The sequence below is a fragment of the Girardinichthys multiradiatus genome, chromosome 9 (assembly GCF_021462225.1).
Source record: "Girardinichthys multiradiatus isolate DD_20200921_A chromosome 9, DD_fGirMul_XY1, whole genome shotgun sequence".
Classification (NCBI taxonomy): Eukaryota; Metazoa; Chordata; class Actinopteri; order Cyprinodontiformes; family Goodeidae; genus Girardinichthys; species Girardinichthys multiradiatus.
Genome location: NC_061802.1, coordinates 2,216,971 through 2,236,802, shown reverse-complemented (window position 1 = coordinate 2,236,802; position 19,832 = coordinate 2,216,971). Strand labels below are relative to the sequence as shown.

The following is a 19,832-nucleotide window of genomic DNA, read 5'->3' as shown; positions in this document are numbered from 1 at the left end:
CCAGGAAGACGAAGGGATGGACCGGGAGGACGAAGGGACGGTCCAGGAGGACGAAGGGACGGACCAGGAGGACAAAAGGGACGGACCAGGAGGACGAAGGGACGGTCCAGGAGGACAAAGGGACGGTCCAGGAAGACAAAGGGACGGACCAGGAGGACAAAAGGGACGGACCAGGAGGACGAAGGGACGGTCCAGGAGGACAGAAGGGACGGACCAGGAGGACGAAGGGACGGTCCAGGAGGACAAAAGGGACGGACCAGGAGGACAGGGGGACGGTCCAGGAGGACAAAGGGACGGACCAGGAGGACAAAAGGGACGGACCAGGAGGACGAAGGGACGGTCCAGGAGGACAGAAGGGACGGACCAGGAGGACGAAGGGACGGTCCAGGAGGACAAAAGGGACGACCAGGAGGACGAAGGGACGGTCCAGGAGGACAGGGGGACGGTCCAGGAGGACAAAGGGACGGACCAGGAGGACAAAAGGGACGGACCAGGAGGACGTAGGGACGGTCCAGGAGGACAGAAGGGACGGACCAGGAGGACGAAGGGACGGTCCAGGAGGACAAAAGGGACGGACCAGGAGGACGAAGGGACGGTCCAGGAGGACATAAGGGACGGTCCAGGAGGACATAAGGGACGGTCCAGGAGGACGAAGGGACGGTCCGGGAGGACAAAAGGGACGGACCAGGAGGACGAAGGGACGGTCCAGGAGGACATAAGGGACGGTCCAGGAGGACATAAGGGACGGTCCAGGAGGACGAAGGGACGGTCCGGGAGGACAAAAGGGACGGACCAGGAGGACGAAGGGACGGTCCAGGAGGACAGAAGGGACGGACCAGGAGGACGAAGGGACGGTCCAGGAGGACAGAAGGGACGGACCAGGAGGACAAAAGGGACGGACCAGGAGGACAAAAGGGACGGACCAGGAGGACGAAGGGACGGTCCAGGAAGACGAAGGGACGGTCCAGGAGGACAAAAGGAAGGGACAGACCACCTTTACCACTCCCACGGGACCGGGAGCTGATCAAAGCTCGGGTTCCTCTCAGCTTCTGCTCTCATCTTTCTGACAGAAGCAATTTAAATATTCTGTATCATCCACTGATGGTGAGAAAAACAAAACAGAAATCCTGCTGAACTGAAACATTTCTGACATCCCAGTTTCTGGAGTTTCTCCATCGTTAAAACCAGCAAAGAACAAACAAACATTCCTTATATGCATCCTGGCTGGAATCCTGGGAAAGCAGAAGATGCTGCAGATCATCAGAGTAGGCATCTACCGGACCTCTTACAGGTTCTCCATCCTTAGTTATAATAGTTCAGATTGTCGACGACCAAATCTAGAGCCTCAAAACCTCAAAGGTCATCAAATTAAATTACACCACAGTTTATAAAGTTTCAGATCATTATAGTCACTTTCTGGGCCCTGTTGTGGTACCCGGCTTCTAAAATACAACCAATTTATTATAATGAAAACACAGAAGTTCTGCAGTTTGTTGAAAGCCTTTATATATTTGTTAGAAAAGGAATAATGAAGATGCTCACTCTGAAATAAATGAATCATGCAGCTGCAGCTGAATAACTTACAAATAATAAACTTCAAAATGAGACCAGTCAGTTGGTTGTATAATGGAGATTTATTGCATTTCCACACTTAAAGTTTGAGGTTTTTTACTCTTAAATGTTTTATTTCTAACTTTATGTTCCAACTCAAACTAAGAGTGAGGTCAGATGATGCTCTGGTGCTTCAGTCGCCTCTGGTCTGCTAAACTGGTCTCCCTTACTTACATCCTCAGGACCCCAGAGCTGCCCTTCTGTGCTCATATGACAATCAAGAATTAGCATTTATTATTGCAAAACACAGATTAAAGTATGTGTTGGGGGGGTCCTCCACCTTTACATGCATCTCTCAGAAAGCCGTTGTGTAAAATAATAAAACATCTCCCTGTTTCCACCAGACAATAATGAGATTTTAGTGAAAGTTCTGAAGAAGTGGGGGAGGGAGATGGAGAAAGCACCAGAAGAAGAGCATCAGGAGGAGCAGTGGTGTCAGTCTGCAGGCTTTTAGTTGATTTTATTATTTTTACTTTTTAACCCAATCTTGGTCTCCCCCGGTTGCCAGTTTAGACTGCTTCACCTGGTTCTTAAGAACTTCTGCATCCTCTGGGTCATATCTAGATCAAAGTGAACCAAATGAAAAGGTTCCAACACTAACACAGAAACAAACAGGAAAGGACAGCCTGGTTCAGGAAAACTCCACAGATGGTTGAAGATCTAAACTCAGGAAGCTGAACAACATCCACCTACACCTCAAATAAATCCACCTCCATGAACACAGATCAGAGGTCCAGTTTCTCAATTAAGCACCAGTCCTGATCTAGAGAGGACCGAGGCCTCCCACTGAATCTGACCTGCAGCCGGAGCAGCACATTAACGCATCAGATTCTCTTCTTCTGCAGAAACTCATCAGTTTCTCTGAGCATCGTCAGCCTCTGACTCAGTTGTCCTCCTCACCAACCAGAAGATGATCTTTCACAGCAACATCTGAGTCTCTCTGCGGAGTCTCTGTGGGATAAAACCGCTTTAAGAAGATGGGAACATTAGGTATCTGAGTGACACAATTCCTCATGAGTTCAGCTTAGTTAGCACTCAGCTCCTCATGTAGCAGAAACACAGAAGTGACAAACATGCCAAACTTGAGAAGATCCAAAGCTTCAAACAGGACAGCAGAGTTCTGCAGCAGCAGCCAATACCCAAAGGAACAGAAACTTGACAAAGCTCTGAAGAGGGGTCAAACACTCAGAGCTCATCAAATTATCCTTCTTACCTTCATCTGAGGTCCATCAGAGTTTGCTTCATTAGAACCAGCAGGTAGATCCCCAAGGAAAACGATCTGAAGTCCTTTTTAACATCTCTGGGTTTCTTTTTTCCATTTTATTATAAACTGATAGTTTCTGCTCCAAAGGTATCCAGATGTGAGGAATCTAAAGCATCTTTTAATGGTTGTGTTGGTCCTGGAGATGCTTCTGGGCTGTAGGTCACTCAGGTGTTTGTGATCTCCCCCTGATCAGTGCAGTTCTCCTGATGTCCACCAGAGGAGCCACAAGATTTGGCTTCCAGTTAAAGAGAAGGAAACATTGACCTACCTGATGAGCCTCTGATGAATCTGATTCTGTTGGTGGGTTCTCGGTCTGCTCTGTGGTCAGGATCTGGTCTGAGAGCAGAAGATCCTGGAAAGCACAGAAGAGTCTCTGAGAAGCAAAGATGTTCAGAGGATCTCCAGTTGACACCAAATACGTATGTTTAAAAATAAAATGATAAAAAAACAAAGTTCCCAGGGAGGACATTCATGATCTCCGGTTCCATAGACGGCTCTGCATCAAGAAGCGTTAGAACCAATAGAAGAACCTGGAGCAGGATTTACTTTAGCAAACCTTGGTCAAGATCTGCGGTTTGGAGTTAGATCCAAAAATGCTACTTCAGACGTTACTGTTAGATTTCCAGGGAACCTCCCTGGAATTTAAAGAGTACTTTCCAAGAAAGTACCAGGCAGAGCCGGCCCATGGCCCAAGGGAACTAAGCAGCTGCTTAGGGTACCCAAACCATAAAGACTCGAGTTTTAACACGGACCATGGAACTAAAATGTTTTATATTTGTTAATTTGAGAATATTATTCATTTTAAATTAACGGTTTCAGCAGAGATAATCTAAAAATCTTAAAATGTTAAATTTGAGTTTCAGATTTAATGGAATCGTCAAATTTACATTGCTTGATTGTTGTGTTACCATGGTAACAATCTGATGCTCTGAGTTTAATCTTTTCTTTGTGTTTGAGCTCAGTTTGGTCATAAAAACATCTTAAAAACCAATAATCCATGACTGATGAAGCTCAGCCTCAATGGGGGCTTGTTGACAGGGGGCGCTAGGGCGCTGCCCCAAAACGGCAAGACAGAATGTAGACACTGTAAACATTAATATCGAAATAAAAACAAATGATCTCATTTGTTCACTCATAAAATGTGTCTGATCTTTGATTCTTCAGTTCCCGTTCCATGTTGGGAACCAGAAGAATCCAGCAGCAGGCTAGTGACCGTGGGTGGAAGTAGAGTTTATTGTTGGGCTGTAATCCAGGGTTCAAGGTCCGTGTCTTTTAGGTTCAGTTCTAGAAAAGTAACCTGAGTTCCAGGAAGCAATAGGTTGTATTGTTTATTGATGCATGAGGAGCAGGAACACATAAAAATACTGCTGAAGGTGTTTGTGATCCTGATAGAGTTAAAATGATATCCATGACCATCAGATGATCTCCAGTTTGACAGAAAATATGTGAGAAAATGGCCTGGCTGAGGAAGAGGAGAGTACAGTTGCAGTCCTGACCCGTCCCTAACAGAGACTACTGGAGAACACAGGAACCAGAAATGGGCCAAAGACGACTCCGTACTGTTGGACACCTTCAGATGTCTCCAGGAAGAATGAGACACAAAAACTCAGTGAAGTCTTCATAGAAACCTAAATATTAGAAGAGCTTTAAGTGCCGGAAGAACATCTATGGAGTTAGACAGCCTTCATCTAAAGGTGGAGGATGGAGGCTGCAGTCAGAACCTTCTTCTACACAATCACTGTAAAATGATTATTATTTTGTATAAAACAGAACTTCAATCAGATCAAACCACCACTGTGTGCATTTAAAGCCCGGCGGGCTTTTTCTTCCCAACACACGCGTTTTACCATCCTGTCACAGAGCCTTGACCCACTTTCAGTGTGTGGAGATAATTAAATCTCTCCAAAATAAACCCAATCATCTGCGCTCCCCTGGGAAAAACACTTTTTGTTATTTTAACCCACGGATGTTGAAGTGAGTTGGAATATTTTCCCAGAATTGGCCTCATTAAGGATGTAAAGCTAACAAAATGTTAAAAATAAACCACTTAGATGAGATGCTGTTTGCACAGCAGATCCTACATGCACTCAGGTTTTCTCAGGATCTGTGAGGCTCCTAATCTAATATAACAGTGCCCCCCCATGGCTTAATCAGGTAATCTACATTTTAATGTCCTTAGCGCCACAAAACTCTGCTGATAATTGAATGTCTGCTTGTTTTACAGCTCGCTGAGTGACTTTGATGAAGCACAGAGGCTGAGCTGAAGATGGAGCCTCCAAGCTCAGCTGCTCCAAAAACAGCAGATCTGAGATCCAACAAAGATGCTGAGGATGAGGTCAGATGGTTTGTCCCCAATTAACTCCCGGGAATGATGGAGGTCAGGAAGGACAGCGGTGCAGGGATGGGGGGATGACAAAGAATGAGAGGAAACACAAAGAACTGAGAGAAGGAATTAAAAGATGAGAGTTCAGGGAGGAGGAAAAGTTTGGATGAGAGCAGGCGGGCGATTAGTGAGAAACGTTTTACCTTCATTACAGCGAGCAGATCTGAGGTCCACGCAGGCTCGTTGAATTATTGATCACTGGAGCCCAGCATGCATAGATGCGCACACACACACACAAACACACACAAACACACAGGGGTGTGTGTGTGTGTGTGGCTTCTGTGGGATTTAGGACTTTATTACAATGAATATTGTGGCAAATTATGACCAAACGAGTGGAGTGGGAAGCAGCAGAACCTGCACCGCTCACAGTAAGAGAAAAACACACACCTTTAATTTGCTTGGAACAATAGATGTTCTGCACAAACAACCCTGAAGATGTTTTAACTGTTCCATCCCTGTTAGGTCAGACAGTGATCTGCTGCAGGGATTAAAGCTGCAGCTAATGAATCAGTTCATCTTGTTCTGGGCTTTTCACAGAACTTTCAGACTCAGGCTTCATCGTTTCATCACCCAGATCCAAACCTTTTCAAGGTTTTGGAGGAAATTTTTAGGCCATTGCTTGATTTAATTTCCAAGCAAATAACTTTTCATAACGTTCCCAACTTGTTTCTTTAAAAAGAAAAGTTTCAGATTTGCACCCCCAACCGTCACAACTCTGTATTCAAAGCCAGAACCTTGTTATCTCCCCACAGTTGGTCCAACTCTGCAGACAGACTCAACAGAAGCCAGTGCAGCTCTTGAACTGTGCTGTCATGAGTTTCCACAGGCCTGTGAAGAAGTTTAGCTTTCTGTTGTTAACCAGACTTCTCTGAGGCCTTGAACAAGCTGCCACTTCAGTCAGATTATAAACTCATTTCCCTGTTAGAGCCTCAAGTTGGTAAACTGCTGCTGTTGCTTCTGGACTGAGCCTGTCTTCAGGACTCCGAACTCATCACCACCTACTGATAAAAGCAGTTCTGCGTGGTATTTGGACCACATGAAGATCGGAGACGGGCAGGAGTGGTGCGAATGTCTCATCAGGCAGTAGCAGAACCTTCTGACAGTCAGAACAGTAAGTGAAGGTCAGAGGACATGTTGACTCATTGAGATAGTTGGACAGGACCAGACAAGGGTGTTCATGGGTCCAGATGTCATGGAGGATCGTTGATGCTGCTGGTGTCTCTATTAACTGAACTAGTTGTAGGGCTTTAGAACTCTGGACTAGGTAGGTAGGTAGGTTGGTGGATGGATGGACTTCAGTGATTCCATCAGATGTTCATAATAGTTCTCATCATTAAACGATTAATAAGAAGATAACAGCAGAACTCTGGTATCTCTGCAGCGCTCCAAACTGAAACCCAGCAGCTCTTCAGGACAAACAAATATTTCTGCTCAACACTTTCAGTCCTCATGCAGCCGTTTAACTCCACAGATGAATGATTCCAGCCTGATGCTGCAGAGGGGACTCCTAAATCTGTAAAAACTGATGTTTTACTGCTTCTCCCTGCAGGCAGCCATCTCTGCTGCCTGATAGAGATGTCAGAACATCCAGCAGCTCCTCCTCTGCAGGAGGGAGGGAGGTTCAAAATGAATGAGGGAGCGAGGAGAAGTCAGCGAGAGGAACAGCCCAACAGGGACCCGTGGAAAGGTGGGGGGCACAAGTATAAATCAATGAGGAGTGATGGGGGTGGGTCTGCAGCTCCAAACAGAAAAAGAAAGAGGCAGAATGAGAGCTGGGGGTGGAAAAACATGAATGGAGACCAGACTGATGGTAGAAACAACAGCAGCTCCCCCTGCAGGTCAAACTCTGAACTGAGTGTTTAGATGTTAACGAGGAGAACCAAATATTCCTGATGGGAAACACTTGGAATGCAATGAAGCTATGAATGGAGGTTAGATCTGCAGCTGCTGGAGGATGGTTTGGTATTTTATGACAGACTGAGACCAAACTGTGACTGTGGAAACGGTGGTGGACTTTCAGAGAACACCACCCATATACACCCCCCTCACCATCCTCAACAACACTGTATCGGCCGTGGACCACTTCAGGTTCTTAGGAACCACCATCTCTGAGGACCTGAGATGGTCTTCACACACAGACACTGTTCAAAAGAAGGTCCAGCAGAGACTGTACTTCCTGAGGCAACTCAAGAAGTTCAACCTTCTACAGGAGCTGCTGGTCATCTTCTACACTGCCATCATTCAGTCTGTCCTGTCTTCATCCATCTCAGTGAGGTTTGGATCATCCACAAAACAGGACAGGTCCAGACTGCAACGAATAATCAGGACTGCAGAGAGAATAATCAGAGCTGACCTTCCCTCCATCCAGGACTTATACAGGTCTAGGGTCAGGAAAAGAGCTGCTAACATCTCTGCAGACCCCACACACCCTGCACATAAACTGTTTAGAGTTTTACCTTCAGGTGGCGCTACAGAGCACTGTTCACTAAAACCAGCCGCCACAGAGACAGTTTCTTCCTCCAGGTTGTTTCTCTGATGAACATTTAATAGAGTACAAAACAACAGCATACAGATGTTGCAAATGCACCTTTTTATTATTATATATTGTAAATTGTAAATTTGTATATTCTGTAATACAAAAACAGAACAAAAGAGCAAAGTGTACCGGAGTCAAATTCCTTGTTTGTTTGTACGAACTTGGCAATAAAGCTGATTCTGATACTGAAAGAAATAAAATAATAATTATATTCCCTTGTGCACACCTTCTCTCTTTGGACCAGATCATAAAAAATGTCAAAACAAATCTAGAAAACTTGATAAACGTATTCCATTAGTTCCTTCCTTAAACTCAGCTCATCCAGCCGTGAAAATCAGTCTGATTGTGTCATGAAGAACAGGAGACAAGCATGATGAAGACGGATCTGACCTTTCACAAGTATTCACACACTTGGTCACATTTAGAGCCACAGATACAGTATGAGAATATTTGATCAAATATCTGAAAAGTGTGGCATGCATGTTTTCACCCCCTTTACTCTGATACCCCCTATATAAGACCAAGAGCATCCAGTTGCCTTTAAAAGTCACATAATTAATGAACGGAGTCCAGCTGTGTAATTTAACTTCAGTCTAACTGCAGATGTTTTGTTTCTGGGCTCAGAGGTTCTTTTCAGAACATTTGAGAACAAACAGCAACATCAAGACCAAAGAACACAGCAGACAGGTCATGGAGAACGTTGTGGAAAAGTTTGAGGCTGGATTAGATTTTACAACAATATACCAAGCTATGAACATCTCCCAGAGCTCTGTTCAATCCATCATCTGAACACAAGGAGGATGGACCAACTGCAGACCTGCCAAGACATGGAGATCCACCTAAACTGACAGGCTAGACAAGGAGAGCGTTAACCAGAGAGACAGCCAAGAGGTCCGTGGTAACTCTGGAAGAGCTGCAGAATAAATCAGGCCTTTATGGAGGATTGGTAAGAAGAAACCAGAAGAAGTCCAGTTTGTAACGAGCCATGTAGGCAACACAATAGATATGTAAGAAGACGGTCTGGTCAGATGAAATCATAACAGGGAAAAAAAAAGTAACGCTGAACCCAACGAACACACCATCCAACAGTGAAACATGGAGGTGGCAGCATCATGCTGTGGAAATGATTTTCTTCAGCAAGAACAGGGAAACTGGTCAGAGCTGATGGGCAAGGCAAGTTTATTTCTAGCACAGTTGAGTAGCAAGACAGTTCAAAGTGCTGTACATGGAAAAACGAGAAAGAGATATAATAGGAAAAGTACATTCCAGCAGACAAAGATAAAAAAATAATTAATGAACACAAATAATTGAAGAGAATAAAAATGTGTAACTAAATGGGGAGACTGATAGAGCTGAATATTAGAAAATCCTGGGGGAAAAAAACTCTTGGAGGCTACAGGTATGTGTTAGAATAAGCCAAGATGGAAAGCAATCAGCAATGGCCTTAGAGAAGCAACTGCTGCTGCCTATCAACCTGGGAAGGTCAAAAGGTCATTTCCAAACTACCTGAAGTCCATCATTCTGCAGAACGATTATTCCCAACTGGAAAACATCTCAGACAGCTGCCAGTCTTCCCAGGAGTGGATGTCCCTGCAGATTCAGCTTCAGGTCAGAGCGTGAAGCTCAGAGAAATGACCAAAAACCTAAGAGCCGCATCTCAGACTCTACAGACCTCAGTTAGCAGGTTAGAGGTGAAAGGTCACAACAGGACAACCACTGATACCCAATATAGAGGTGGTCATGTGATTTTCCTCCATATGCTTCATAATGAGCCTTTAGTTATGGGAGGAAATAAAATTATTTTAGAAACGACTCCAGACATGAAGCTCTGCCTCCAACTAAAATAAACCCTTCTGAGTGAATATTTATCACCCAGAACTCATGATAAATAGCTTCCATTTGCAGATCTAATTCAAATAAAAATGCATGTTTCTAATAAATGTAGTCATGCACCTACGGTTCCTCAGCTGCAGTGTCAGTAGAAGCAGATCTGTATTCAGTACAGTGTGTGTGTGTGTGTGTTATGTGGTTGTTTCTCCCTGGGGGTGTGTGTGGTCAGGCTGTGAGGACGGGATCTTTTATCTTGGCTGACGTCCCAATCAATCAGTGAGACACTTATGGAGACCCTGGGTGTCCACACAGTGCTGCCTGGCTCTCTCTCTCTCTCACTCACACACACACACACACACTCACACACACACACACACACACACACACACACACACACACACACACACACAGAGCAGCTCTTACCTCTTCCTGTTAGCCCTTTGTTCACAGTCTGGACGGCGGACTTTGCCCAGGATGCATTTCCCTGCTTTTATTCACACAGCTGAGGGTGGCTGGCGTTCTCGCTGAGGACCACCTGTTTAATTAACCTTCTCTGTGACACCAGCAGTGGTGATGAACTGGTCTAAAGATCAATTCAAACATGGTATTTTTAGGTTTTCTGTAGTCTCGCTGGTCTCAGTGAACAGCTTCAGACTGATGAGCATTGTACCATTAATGGATGATAAATGTAACATGCAGAGCTGATGTAGGAACACCAAGCAACACATTTTAAAACACAACTAAATGTTTTTTTCTCTGTAAGAAAAGAAGCATCGTGTGCCGTTCACTTGATTTTAGATGATGAATAGAGTATCTACAGCTACTCCCATTGAATTCAAGGTCAGATATGGTTTTAAATTATTTACAGAACTAAAAATTGTTACAGTTGTGCAGTCACTTCATCTGCGTACATCAGAGTACCTACATCAAGGCGTTACTATGAGAAATGTATGAACTACAAGAGACGTGGGCCAGAAACTCCTCCTTGTGGTACACCTCTTTAATAAGCTGTTTCTAATAAAAACAGCGATGATTCAACCATTAATGCATCATGTCAAATGCTTTGATTAGCTAGAGAAATATAAAATAGTGGAATTTTGCTTTATATTTTGGCAAATTTAATTGCATCATGTTGTGTTTTAGCAACTTCTGGCGATTCATGTTTCATGATGATGATTAATAATAAAACATTTCTAAGTCACAATGATGCGATTTTGTTGTAAAATTGTGTTGGCCTCTAACTGTGAAGAAACTCAAGATTAGAAAAATTCAAGTAACAATAATGAATATATTTGTTGGGTGAAGCATTCAGCGGTTTTATTTCCTATTTTCATCATATTAACTCATGAGAATCTATTGTCAGAGAGCTTTTAATTGGACACAATGGGTGCAGGTAATAATTCAGTAACTCAGATGCAGCAGCGTCGTTCTGTCAGACTCTAGACTGATGAGTCCCAGCATGAAGATGTAAAAACATCACGTTCTTCATGTCTTTTCTGTTCAAAAACAGATAAATCAATCTGGACGGTCCATCTCTGGTCCTCACTACGGCAGCTATTTCATGCACCATTAGCCTCCTCAGCGTCGACGTCTCTGGGACAACAGGACGGACGTCACAGCACCCATCCATCAGCTGCAACAGGCCTCATTAAGTGCCTGGCACCTGCTGCCACAAGAGACCAATTAGATCACTGGGAGTAATGGGAGGCAATCTCTCTCTGCCAAGCTTAAGCCAATCAGGAGACTGGTTTAATCACTCGGCTCATTATAGGACACAGAGGGAAATTATAGAAACTTGGACGGGTACCACTGATCCATCCTTTGGTTACCTGAGGTCTAGTTGTGGAGCAAAACCTTGAAGTCCCTTTTTCTAGATAAGACTCCCCAGCTCCTCCTAGGAGATCCCAAGGTGTTGTCGGACTAGAAGGGATATGTAGTTCCTCCAGTCAGTTCTGGGGTCTCCTTCCACTCCTTTCGGTGTGGAGGAGCAGTGGTCTCGGCTCTGAGCTGCACCCAGATGACTGAGCTTCTCACTTTATCTGCAAGCAAGAGGTCAGGTCCATTACTGCAGATAAAATCCATCTCAAACTCAACCAAGTCCAGAAGATGCAGCTTGTGCTGCTTCAGGATAGAAAGTTCTCACCCCCCCAGTGAACTTTTATTTCCTGCCATCTGCATGTTGCAATCAGCACTCATCTTTGAGAATCTGAAGCTCCCTTTCTCAGGCTGTAGTTTAGATAAATCTTTATAAATTGGTCATTTTCCCCTAAATGCTGCATAACGCCTCATTTAATTGGTGGCAGATCTGGTTTAATTTATACAAATAGTTCTGTGAATTTGAAACCGGTTGTCACTTTTTAACAAATGTCCTTCTTCAGGAAACCATCCAGCACAGTGTGGGCAGAGAACCTGGAATGATTTCCACATAAATCCTGATTTAGGTCACATTTTCCCTCATAGGTTGATCAAGGTGATTTCATTCATGTCTCAGCTGCAGGTATTTGGCCTAATTCAATCCTGCTCAGAAATTTTCAGGAATATCGGAAGCGCCGGTGTTTAATCTCTCTGCTCCGCCCGTTATCTCCAGGTTTCCATCTTCATCCTTCAGGTTTGCTGACATCGTTTTTCATTTAGCTTCGTCCTGAAAGTCCCATCAAGCCGAACGAGTGGAAGAATTCAGGAGGGAGCGAGCAGCCGGCTCTGAGGAAAGGTCCAGCTGCCTCGTTTATCAGCGCCTCTGCAGACCGAACAGGCAGCAGTTGTTCGTACAAACAAGAAAACTGGTATTTACTGAATGAGGTGAACAATGATGGATCTCAGCTGCTCTCCATCCATCTGCTGCCTGGGCCTCATTTACAGAGAGAAGGTTGCCTTCATGTAGATGTATGGGCCTGGTTCTAGACAGAACACAAGGAAAACAGGAGAACCAGTTTTATTTTGCTCCTTGTTCCGGGTCATTTTCCTCCACGGACAGCAGCAGAGGTCGACTGAGCTGAAACCGGCGGGTCTAAATTCTGGCTGCTGATCCATTATTAGCCGATTATTGTTGCGTTTTATTGTTTTTAACAAACCCAGGAGGTCAAAGGTCTGATCTATTTTCCTAAACAATCATAAACAAGACAACCAGATTTACTGGGTTCAGCTAAAGGTGGCTGAGCAGCAAACTGTAAAAGGTTCGGCGCACCAGTAAAACCAGTTCTAGGTTAACCTGCTGATGAGTTGTCTCATTTGCAGCAACTTTTATATTATTATGAGGGAAATGGTTTGCTCCTGGACCTGATCTCATCTCCCTTCAAGACTTGGTTCTGACCTGGTCTCGGTTCAGGTTGGAGAAGCTCCCTCACCTGATGCTCCACAGCGGTCATTCAGACCTGGATGTTTTCTCTGTGACTGACGTCATGACGCCGACCCGAACAGAGGTAATAAATCTGGTTCTGGTTTCCTCCACCTCTCTGCATTCTGGAATGACTTTGCCCACTCATGTAGAGCGCCGTGTCAGAGCAAGGCGCAGCGGGCCATTCATCACTCGGCGCCACCTGGCTGTCAGCGCTTCGGACCACGGCTGTCAGAGCTCCTCACCGCCAGCCTGCTCCTCCATCCCCTCAGGACCTCCTGTGAGGATGAAGAGGAGCCCACAGCTCTGACGGCTCCCAGCAGACACCAGGATGGATGGAAGAGGGAGGGGCACCCAATTATCCCAGAATGCAGGAGTTTAAACCAGGCGGAGTGACCCCTGACCCCTTCAGTCCAGTGATGGGAGGTTCTATAGCAGCTCTCGGGCCACACGACTGTTCAAGGAAACTAATGGAGCTCCAGTTTTACCCTGAAGTGGTTCAGCCTCGCAGTGCTGCAGATTACCTTCTGTAAATGCACAGCTGAAGATGTCCCTGAAGACACTTGAATCTGCTGCAGAGCCAGAGGGAGTCGGGGATGCTCCTCCAGCAGCTGATTTGAAGGCCCATTAAGACACTGGATGCTGCAGCCCACAGTTTAACTGCGTTGGATGAGGCCACCTTGGTGATAATACTGCTTTACTGGTAATTTACCGCCACTTTTCCTCCTCTCAGTCACTCTGGAAGTGCAGCAGGACATGATGAGAGCTAATGGCTGGGAATCAAACCACCGGCATGAAGCAGGAGATGGAGCAAATTTAACATGCCATCAAAGCGAGGAGAGAGCTGCAGCTTTTCTTCTGGGAATGAGACAGACGAAGGTCTTCATCAAGTCATTTCTGTGAGGAACATTCGGATGTGGGATTATGTTCCTGCTGCACTTTAGGATGGAGAATCTGGGAAAAGCTCAGTGCTTTCAGAGCTCAGCATCTCTTCTCATACACACCACAACGCTTCAAACACAAATCCCCAAAACAACAACTTTATCCCGTCTTAGTTGAAGATGCATCAGATTAGATGTGAAAATGGTGGTTTGCATAAACCCAGCAGGCATCTGGCCTGCAGAGCTCCGCTGCTACCATGTCTGGAAAAATCTAGAAAGGGGAAAATAGTGGAAAATCTCTCAGCAATAACAAGCAGGAGCTGACACCAAGAAAACATTTTCTACTGATTATTGAGAAAGGTGTGAATAATTTTCAACACGCCATTTTTAACTAAATCTGACCTTTTTAAACTGATCCTCCTCTCAGATAAGTTATCGTCTCCTGGGAGAAAAAACTTCTTGGTTGAAAATCGTTTAAATGTGAAGAATTTTGGCTGAACTGTAGAATCGCTGTAAAGTTTGACATGAAGTCAGAAAGTTTCCATCAGGAAGAAGATATTGATAAAAAAACTTTATTATTGTTGTAAGGTAAGGTTGACAACAACATGCTTTTTACCACATGATCAAATAAAACATATTGCACTGGTTTTACTCTAGCAACGTTCTTCTCTCCTCTTCTTCAGCTTCAGGAATCAGTAAAAGTCTTTTTTCTTTAAATGTTTGTTTGGGGTTCATCTCCCAGCTCTTCATCATCTTCCTCCCCATCCTGATGCTCAGAGTCGGAGGTGAGGGGAAGCTCCTCAGTGACAGAAATGTGGAGAGCAGGACGAAACGAGAAACACAAACCGGTTTCATTTTTCCTCGACTGATGCGACTTCCTGAATGAGTTTGGAGATGTTTAAACTTTGTTCAGGAAGTCTCTCCAGCCAGACTTTGCTGTGAATAATGAAATGTGATGGTTCCTCTTTGGGGAACCCCTAACATCAGGCCTGTTTACTCAAGGTTCAATCTGGACCTGCAGGCAAATGATTCAGATTCATTTTGATGAAATAGTTTTTACCGTCATATATAATTATGAACCAAGGATCCGGAGGATACGATGGTGAGTTCTCTCTGCAGTTCATGCTGCAAAAACTAAATCCTAATTATGCAGCAAATGAAGTAAGAAACGTAGAGTTTTAGGGTAGGAAGGTCCTGCCTGCTGATGAACTAACTTTCAGAAACCGGATCTCTGCTCCAGGTCGGTTCGTCCCACCTTGGCTTGTTTCTGTCTCTGAGCAGACCAACAGACGGCAGAACGTGGCAGATCGTCATGAAAGTCGTTTACAACATGCCAAGAGTCCGAGTTCAGGCAGAAGCAGCGCCGTGAACAGCCTGATCAGTTAGCGGGACACAATAAACCCACTGGGAGAGATGAAGAACACGTAAATATAGGACAATCAGAGCTGGACTTATCTCAGTCCTGCTCTCTGGATCACAACATGAGGAAACCAAACCAGCTAAATTAAACAACAGATCAGAGCCGTCAGGTCCAAACAGAATCTGATTTATCGGAGATTTGTTTGAACGAATCCGAAAAACTCTTTAAAGAGTTTTACAAGAAATTCCCGAACAGCGTTAACCCTAAAACACACACAGAGGGTATACAACACAACCTTAAATACTCGTATACAGAGATACAACCATGCACTGACGTCCACACACACACACACACACACACACACACACACACACACACACACACACACAAAGTAAAGCCTGGTAACTTCACAGGATTAGAGGCAAAATACAGCAAGTTGGTCCAAATGAAACTGGACAGGGCTGAAAATTAAACAGACGGCGGTTCGAAGATCCGATCTGAGGTTCTGACGCTCTGGGTGCAGTCAAGCTAACAGACTGGACTTCTGAGTTCTGACTAAGTAGGCTGCAGGAGACTTACTAGAAGATGTTTGCATTAAAAGCTACGTGAGCCAATGGCAACAAGGTGGCGCTATGACAACGAGCTGCAGGTCCAGCAGCTGCCTGTTAAAGGCAACGTAGCTTCAGCTGAAGATTTATTCAGGTCTTTATTCTCATGTTACTCTGATTTAAAGGGACATTTCCTCTTTTAACGAGGACAGTTGGGTGAAGAACTACCAGAAGTAAACAAACAATCATAGACATGATAGATAAATGTTCCTTTAAATACAAACCAGTCAGAGTGGTGAGAAAGTCCTCGCCTACTTACTGCTGCAGCCACGAGAGCTGCCCCCTGGTGGTCGTTAGCTGTTAGGAAACCTGAATTCATTTGGTACAGATGTCTATTTTAGAGGCTGTACTAAATATTTTTTCAGTGAAGATGATGCAACGACGCCATGTTTCCTTGAAACATTTCATGCCTTTAAAGATAATCTTTAGGACTTAGAGTCAGTTTTCCTTATTTTACTTCTGTAAGGAAAGGTTCTTTGGCAAAATTAACCAGCAGGAGGTCACTCAGGGTCAAATGACCCAACGGACAATCAGAACTAAAATAAATGGAAACAAAATTTAATACAGTTTTTAGAATATAATAAACAAAAAGGCTTGGATATGAAACACAAGTGGGAGAGGCAGGTGTGGGCTGATCTGGACCCTGTTCTGTCTGTTCAGAATTTAAAGAGGAATTTTTGGCCTACAGAGGGCGATAATCAGACTTGTTTGTTGGGAGTTTGAACCTTTGTTTTCCCTACATGCTGAAGCGGATCTGAGTTCGACAGCTTCAGATACTCAGAGGTTCCGGTCGATTCATAAACTGTTAAATGTTCAGCAGCTACACGATCATCATCGTTTTCTGACGTTTATAATCTAAATATGTTCTGATTGACCTCATCACTAACAATCTAACGCTTGACCCGAAATGGTCTGGTCCAGAGTTTAGCCTGCAGTCAGCAAACAGAAGCACTGCAGAGTCAGGTTAGTTGTGGTGGTTCTCATCATGACGCAGATCCATTTAAACTTCATGCTGGCGTGAAAACGTTCCCAGGTCGTGACCGGATGATTCTGGAAAAGGCAGACGTCATTAACGGGTCAGTGCAGAAACGTCTATCAGTGTTTTCAGAACCAGCCAGCTGTTTAGATTTGCAGCCCCTTATGTATCGCCTTGGCTAGAAGAGAAGTCACAACACTGATGTAACTCACATGAACATAAAAACAGTCAGAATGGAGCTCGACTTCCATCAGTCTGATAAAAGTACCGGATCAGTGTTATTCTGAAGGTGCAGCTCGGAGTGGAGCGACCCGTTCTGCAACTACGTCTTCCTGCCGTGCTGAGAGGAGGCCGGTGTGGTGCTGGGAGTTGTTGCGGGGGGTTCTGACCTTCGGACCTGTGGCTCAGAAGTCACAGTGGATGTGGTAGAGTTTGATTCTGGGGTAGAAGTGGCGGCCCCTGATGTGGGTCGTTCTGATGGGTCCCTGCAGGATTGTGGCACTGCAGAGTCTCTCTGGGTACAGGATTTGGTCAAGGAAGCTGTGCGGTCCATCTTGGGTTTGCTGAGGGACGGGTGTGAGGACTGGGAGGCAGCCACAGGTTTCTGGTCCTTTGTGGTTTTGTCTGAAGACGTGACGAGCTTGACGGGAGCCAGGACGCTCTTCGCTACTGTAGCAAGCTGAGACACGACCCTGTCCATGCCACTCTCAGTGGGCGGGGCCGGGTGGCCTGAGGTTGGCGTGGAGACTGATGAAGAGGAGGTGCTTGGACCAGCAGTGGCTGCAGCTGCACAAAGCCTCCTGTTATCTGCCTCTTTTTTCTCTTTAGGAATGCCGGGGGAGGAGCAGGAGGCGCGGGGGGGTTCCCGGGTCTCTGTGGTTCTACAATCGGGGGAACTTAAAGAGCTAACAGCAGGCGGCGCTATGGGTCTCTGCTGACTCTGATTGGATGAAATCTGGGGCTCTTGTTGGGGGGTTGGCTTGCTGACCGAGATGAACGCGCTGCCGGGGGTGGAGAAGGGGAGGGGAACCTGGGTGGGTTTAGAGGATCCGCTCAGTTCTGGAACATTCCTCTCCAGTTTGTCTGCCCCTACTGCAGATGAGACCGAACTTCCATCTTTTCCGGCTCCAGAGGTGCCACTGTGAGTTGGCTTCTGGTCTGTGATGGAAGGGGTCATCCTGCCAACCTGATGCGGCCCTGTGTGGCAGAAGGTGGCGTGGGGGGTGCAGGGGGAGAGGCAAAGGGACGGCAGTGTGCCACCGGGGCCTGTCCTCACCGAGGTGGGCCTCAGCAGGGGGGGTGGGGTGAAGGTGGCCACCCTGCGTCCGTCCTGGCTGTCTTCTGAGCCTTCGTCCGTCTCGTCTTCTGAGGAGTCCACCTCGTGGATGGCGTCTTGTTTCTGCAGTGACTCCCGCCGCTCGGCTCGGTCTTGTCGGATGGCAGATAGTTTGTCTTTCAGCTTGCTTTTCCCGGGGCTTAGACCGAGTGATCCGGTCACCGAGCTGAGGGCACCATCCCCTTCCTGACGGCCTAGTTTCCTGGATGAGGAGGCATGCTTGTGCAGGCTGCCCTTCTCCACGCCACGCCCAGCTGATGACAGCAGCCCCTCGCTGGCCGACTCCTGAGGGTCAGGGAGAAAAATCACGGACGCTTTTAACAAAATGTGCATAGATACGCTGCTTCACCTTTTTATTCACATTAGAACCATTAACTTCAATGTATTTTATTAGGATATTATGTGACAGACCAACACAAATTAATGGATTAAAACCAAATGATTTAAACCTGTGTGATCTTTTACCTGAAGGCTCTGTAAGCTCGGCTCCCTTTGCAGAATCTCCTTCTTAAACTCCGAATGGGAGATGTCCAGACTGTGTTTTCGACTTCCCACCATTGCTCCCACTGCTCCTCCCACGGCGGCAGGAGATGAAGGGGAGCTGGAGAGTGAGGAAGCGAGTTTCTCAGCTGACTGGACCCTCTTGAGGAGCGGTGAGCGCGGCGGCTCGGCGCTCTTGGGCCTGGAGATCTGCCTGACCAGTGGAGGGGAGGAGTGGAGCTTCACGGGAAAGGACTGACCCACGGTGTGGTTGGGGAGCGGAGACGGGGAGCGCTGAGGGGAGCTGCCTTGGGGGGTGGGGGAAGGTGTACGGGCCAGAGGGGAGAGGGGAATATTACCCGCAGACTTGCGACGGGGGGAGCGGTACTGGCGCTGGAGCTTCGGGGCGAGGCCGTGCAGGGAGCTGGGTCGGATGTGTCCGGAGCTCGCTGGGGAGTTGGGAACGCTGGAGCTGGGGGAGCTGCTCTGGGACGAGTTTCCTCCAACTGAGAGGGAAAAAAAGATTAGAGTATTTGTTTCCTCCAGGTACTTTTTTTATTTAACCAGACAGTTTATATCTGATGCTCCACACTAGTTTGTTCCATCTTTAGAAAACACGGGGTTAACTGTAAGTACAATATTTATTTAAAACAGTGGCAGTTTCTAGATTTTACTCATGCTGCTGATTATCATTATTTTTAGAAAAGGTGTTTGTGTGAGTCTCTCACCTGAGGGGGCGGAGTCTGGTGTGGACTTGTAGCCCTGCGTGGGGCTCCGTGGCGACAGGTTATGAGTTGGTGAGCCGGGGCCACTCTCCCCTGACGACAGCGAGCGGTTCAAGGAGGACAGACTGCGGCTGGTGTGGAGGAGCGACGCCTGCTTGGTGATCTTCCTAAACAGAGACGTCTTCTTCTTGCTGCCGGAGGAGAGACAGTTGTTTGGAATCCGTGTGGTTTCAATATTCATCAAATTAATACAGGTGTTCCACACAGTCCAGTTCTTGGCACTCTTTAGTTTTGGTTTATACATAAATATTCTGACAGTTGTACCCTGGTGCTGGTTTTTAGGTATTATGGAAAGTCATGGCTATAAATTGGAAAAGTTGTTGTTCTGTGGCAATATAAGATAATTTTTCTATAGATAAGATAAGAAACCTTCACTCTAATCCTCCAGAGGAAAACAGCTTCTTCAGTAACGAGGATCAAGGGCAGGCGGCGGTTTCTCCTTTAA

At 46.0% G+C, this 19,832-nt stretch overlaps 1 protein-coding gene and 1 long non-coding RNA gene across 2 annotated transcripts in view; both read right to left on the bottom strand.

Annotated features, from left to right (window-relative positions):
* Positions 1 to 1,615: 1,615 nt before the first annotated feature.
* On the bottom strand, positions 1,616 to 3,064 carry LOC124873798. Its single transcript, XR_007039630.1, has 2 exons — positions 2,825 to 3,064; positions 1,616 to 2,562 (listed from the first exon to the last, which is right to left on the bottom strand). It is a non-coding gene; the product is annotated as an uncharacterized LOC124873798 (long non-coding RNA).
* Positions 3,065 to 14,398: 11,334 nt separating this feature from the next.
* The window catches only part of mast2 (microtubule associated serine/threonine kinase 2), a 139,678-nt gene continuing 134,244 nt past the window's right edge, over positions 14,399 to 19,832 (bottom strand). Inside the window, exons 30-32 of the mRNA XM_047374758.1 lie at positions 19,331 to 19,518; positions 18,588 to 19,108; positions 14,399 to 18,407 (exon numbers count right to left, since the gene is read on the bottom strand). Coding sequence (XP_047230714.1) covers positions 17,109 to 18,407; positions 18,588 to 19,108; positions 19,331 to 19,518 — 2,008 coding nt within the window. The 3' untranslated portion in view covers positions 14,399 to 17,108. The remainder of the gene's footprint in view (positions 18,408 to 18,587; positions 19,109 to 19,330; positions 19,519 to 19,832) is intronic.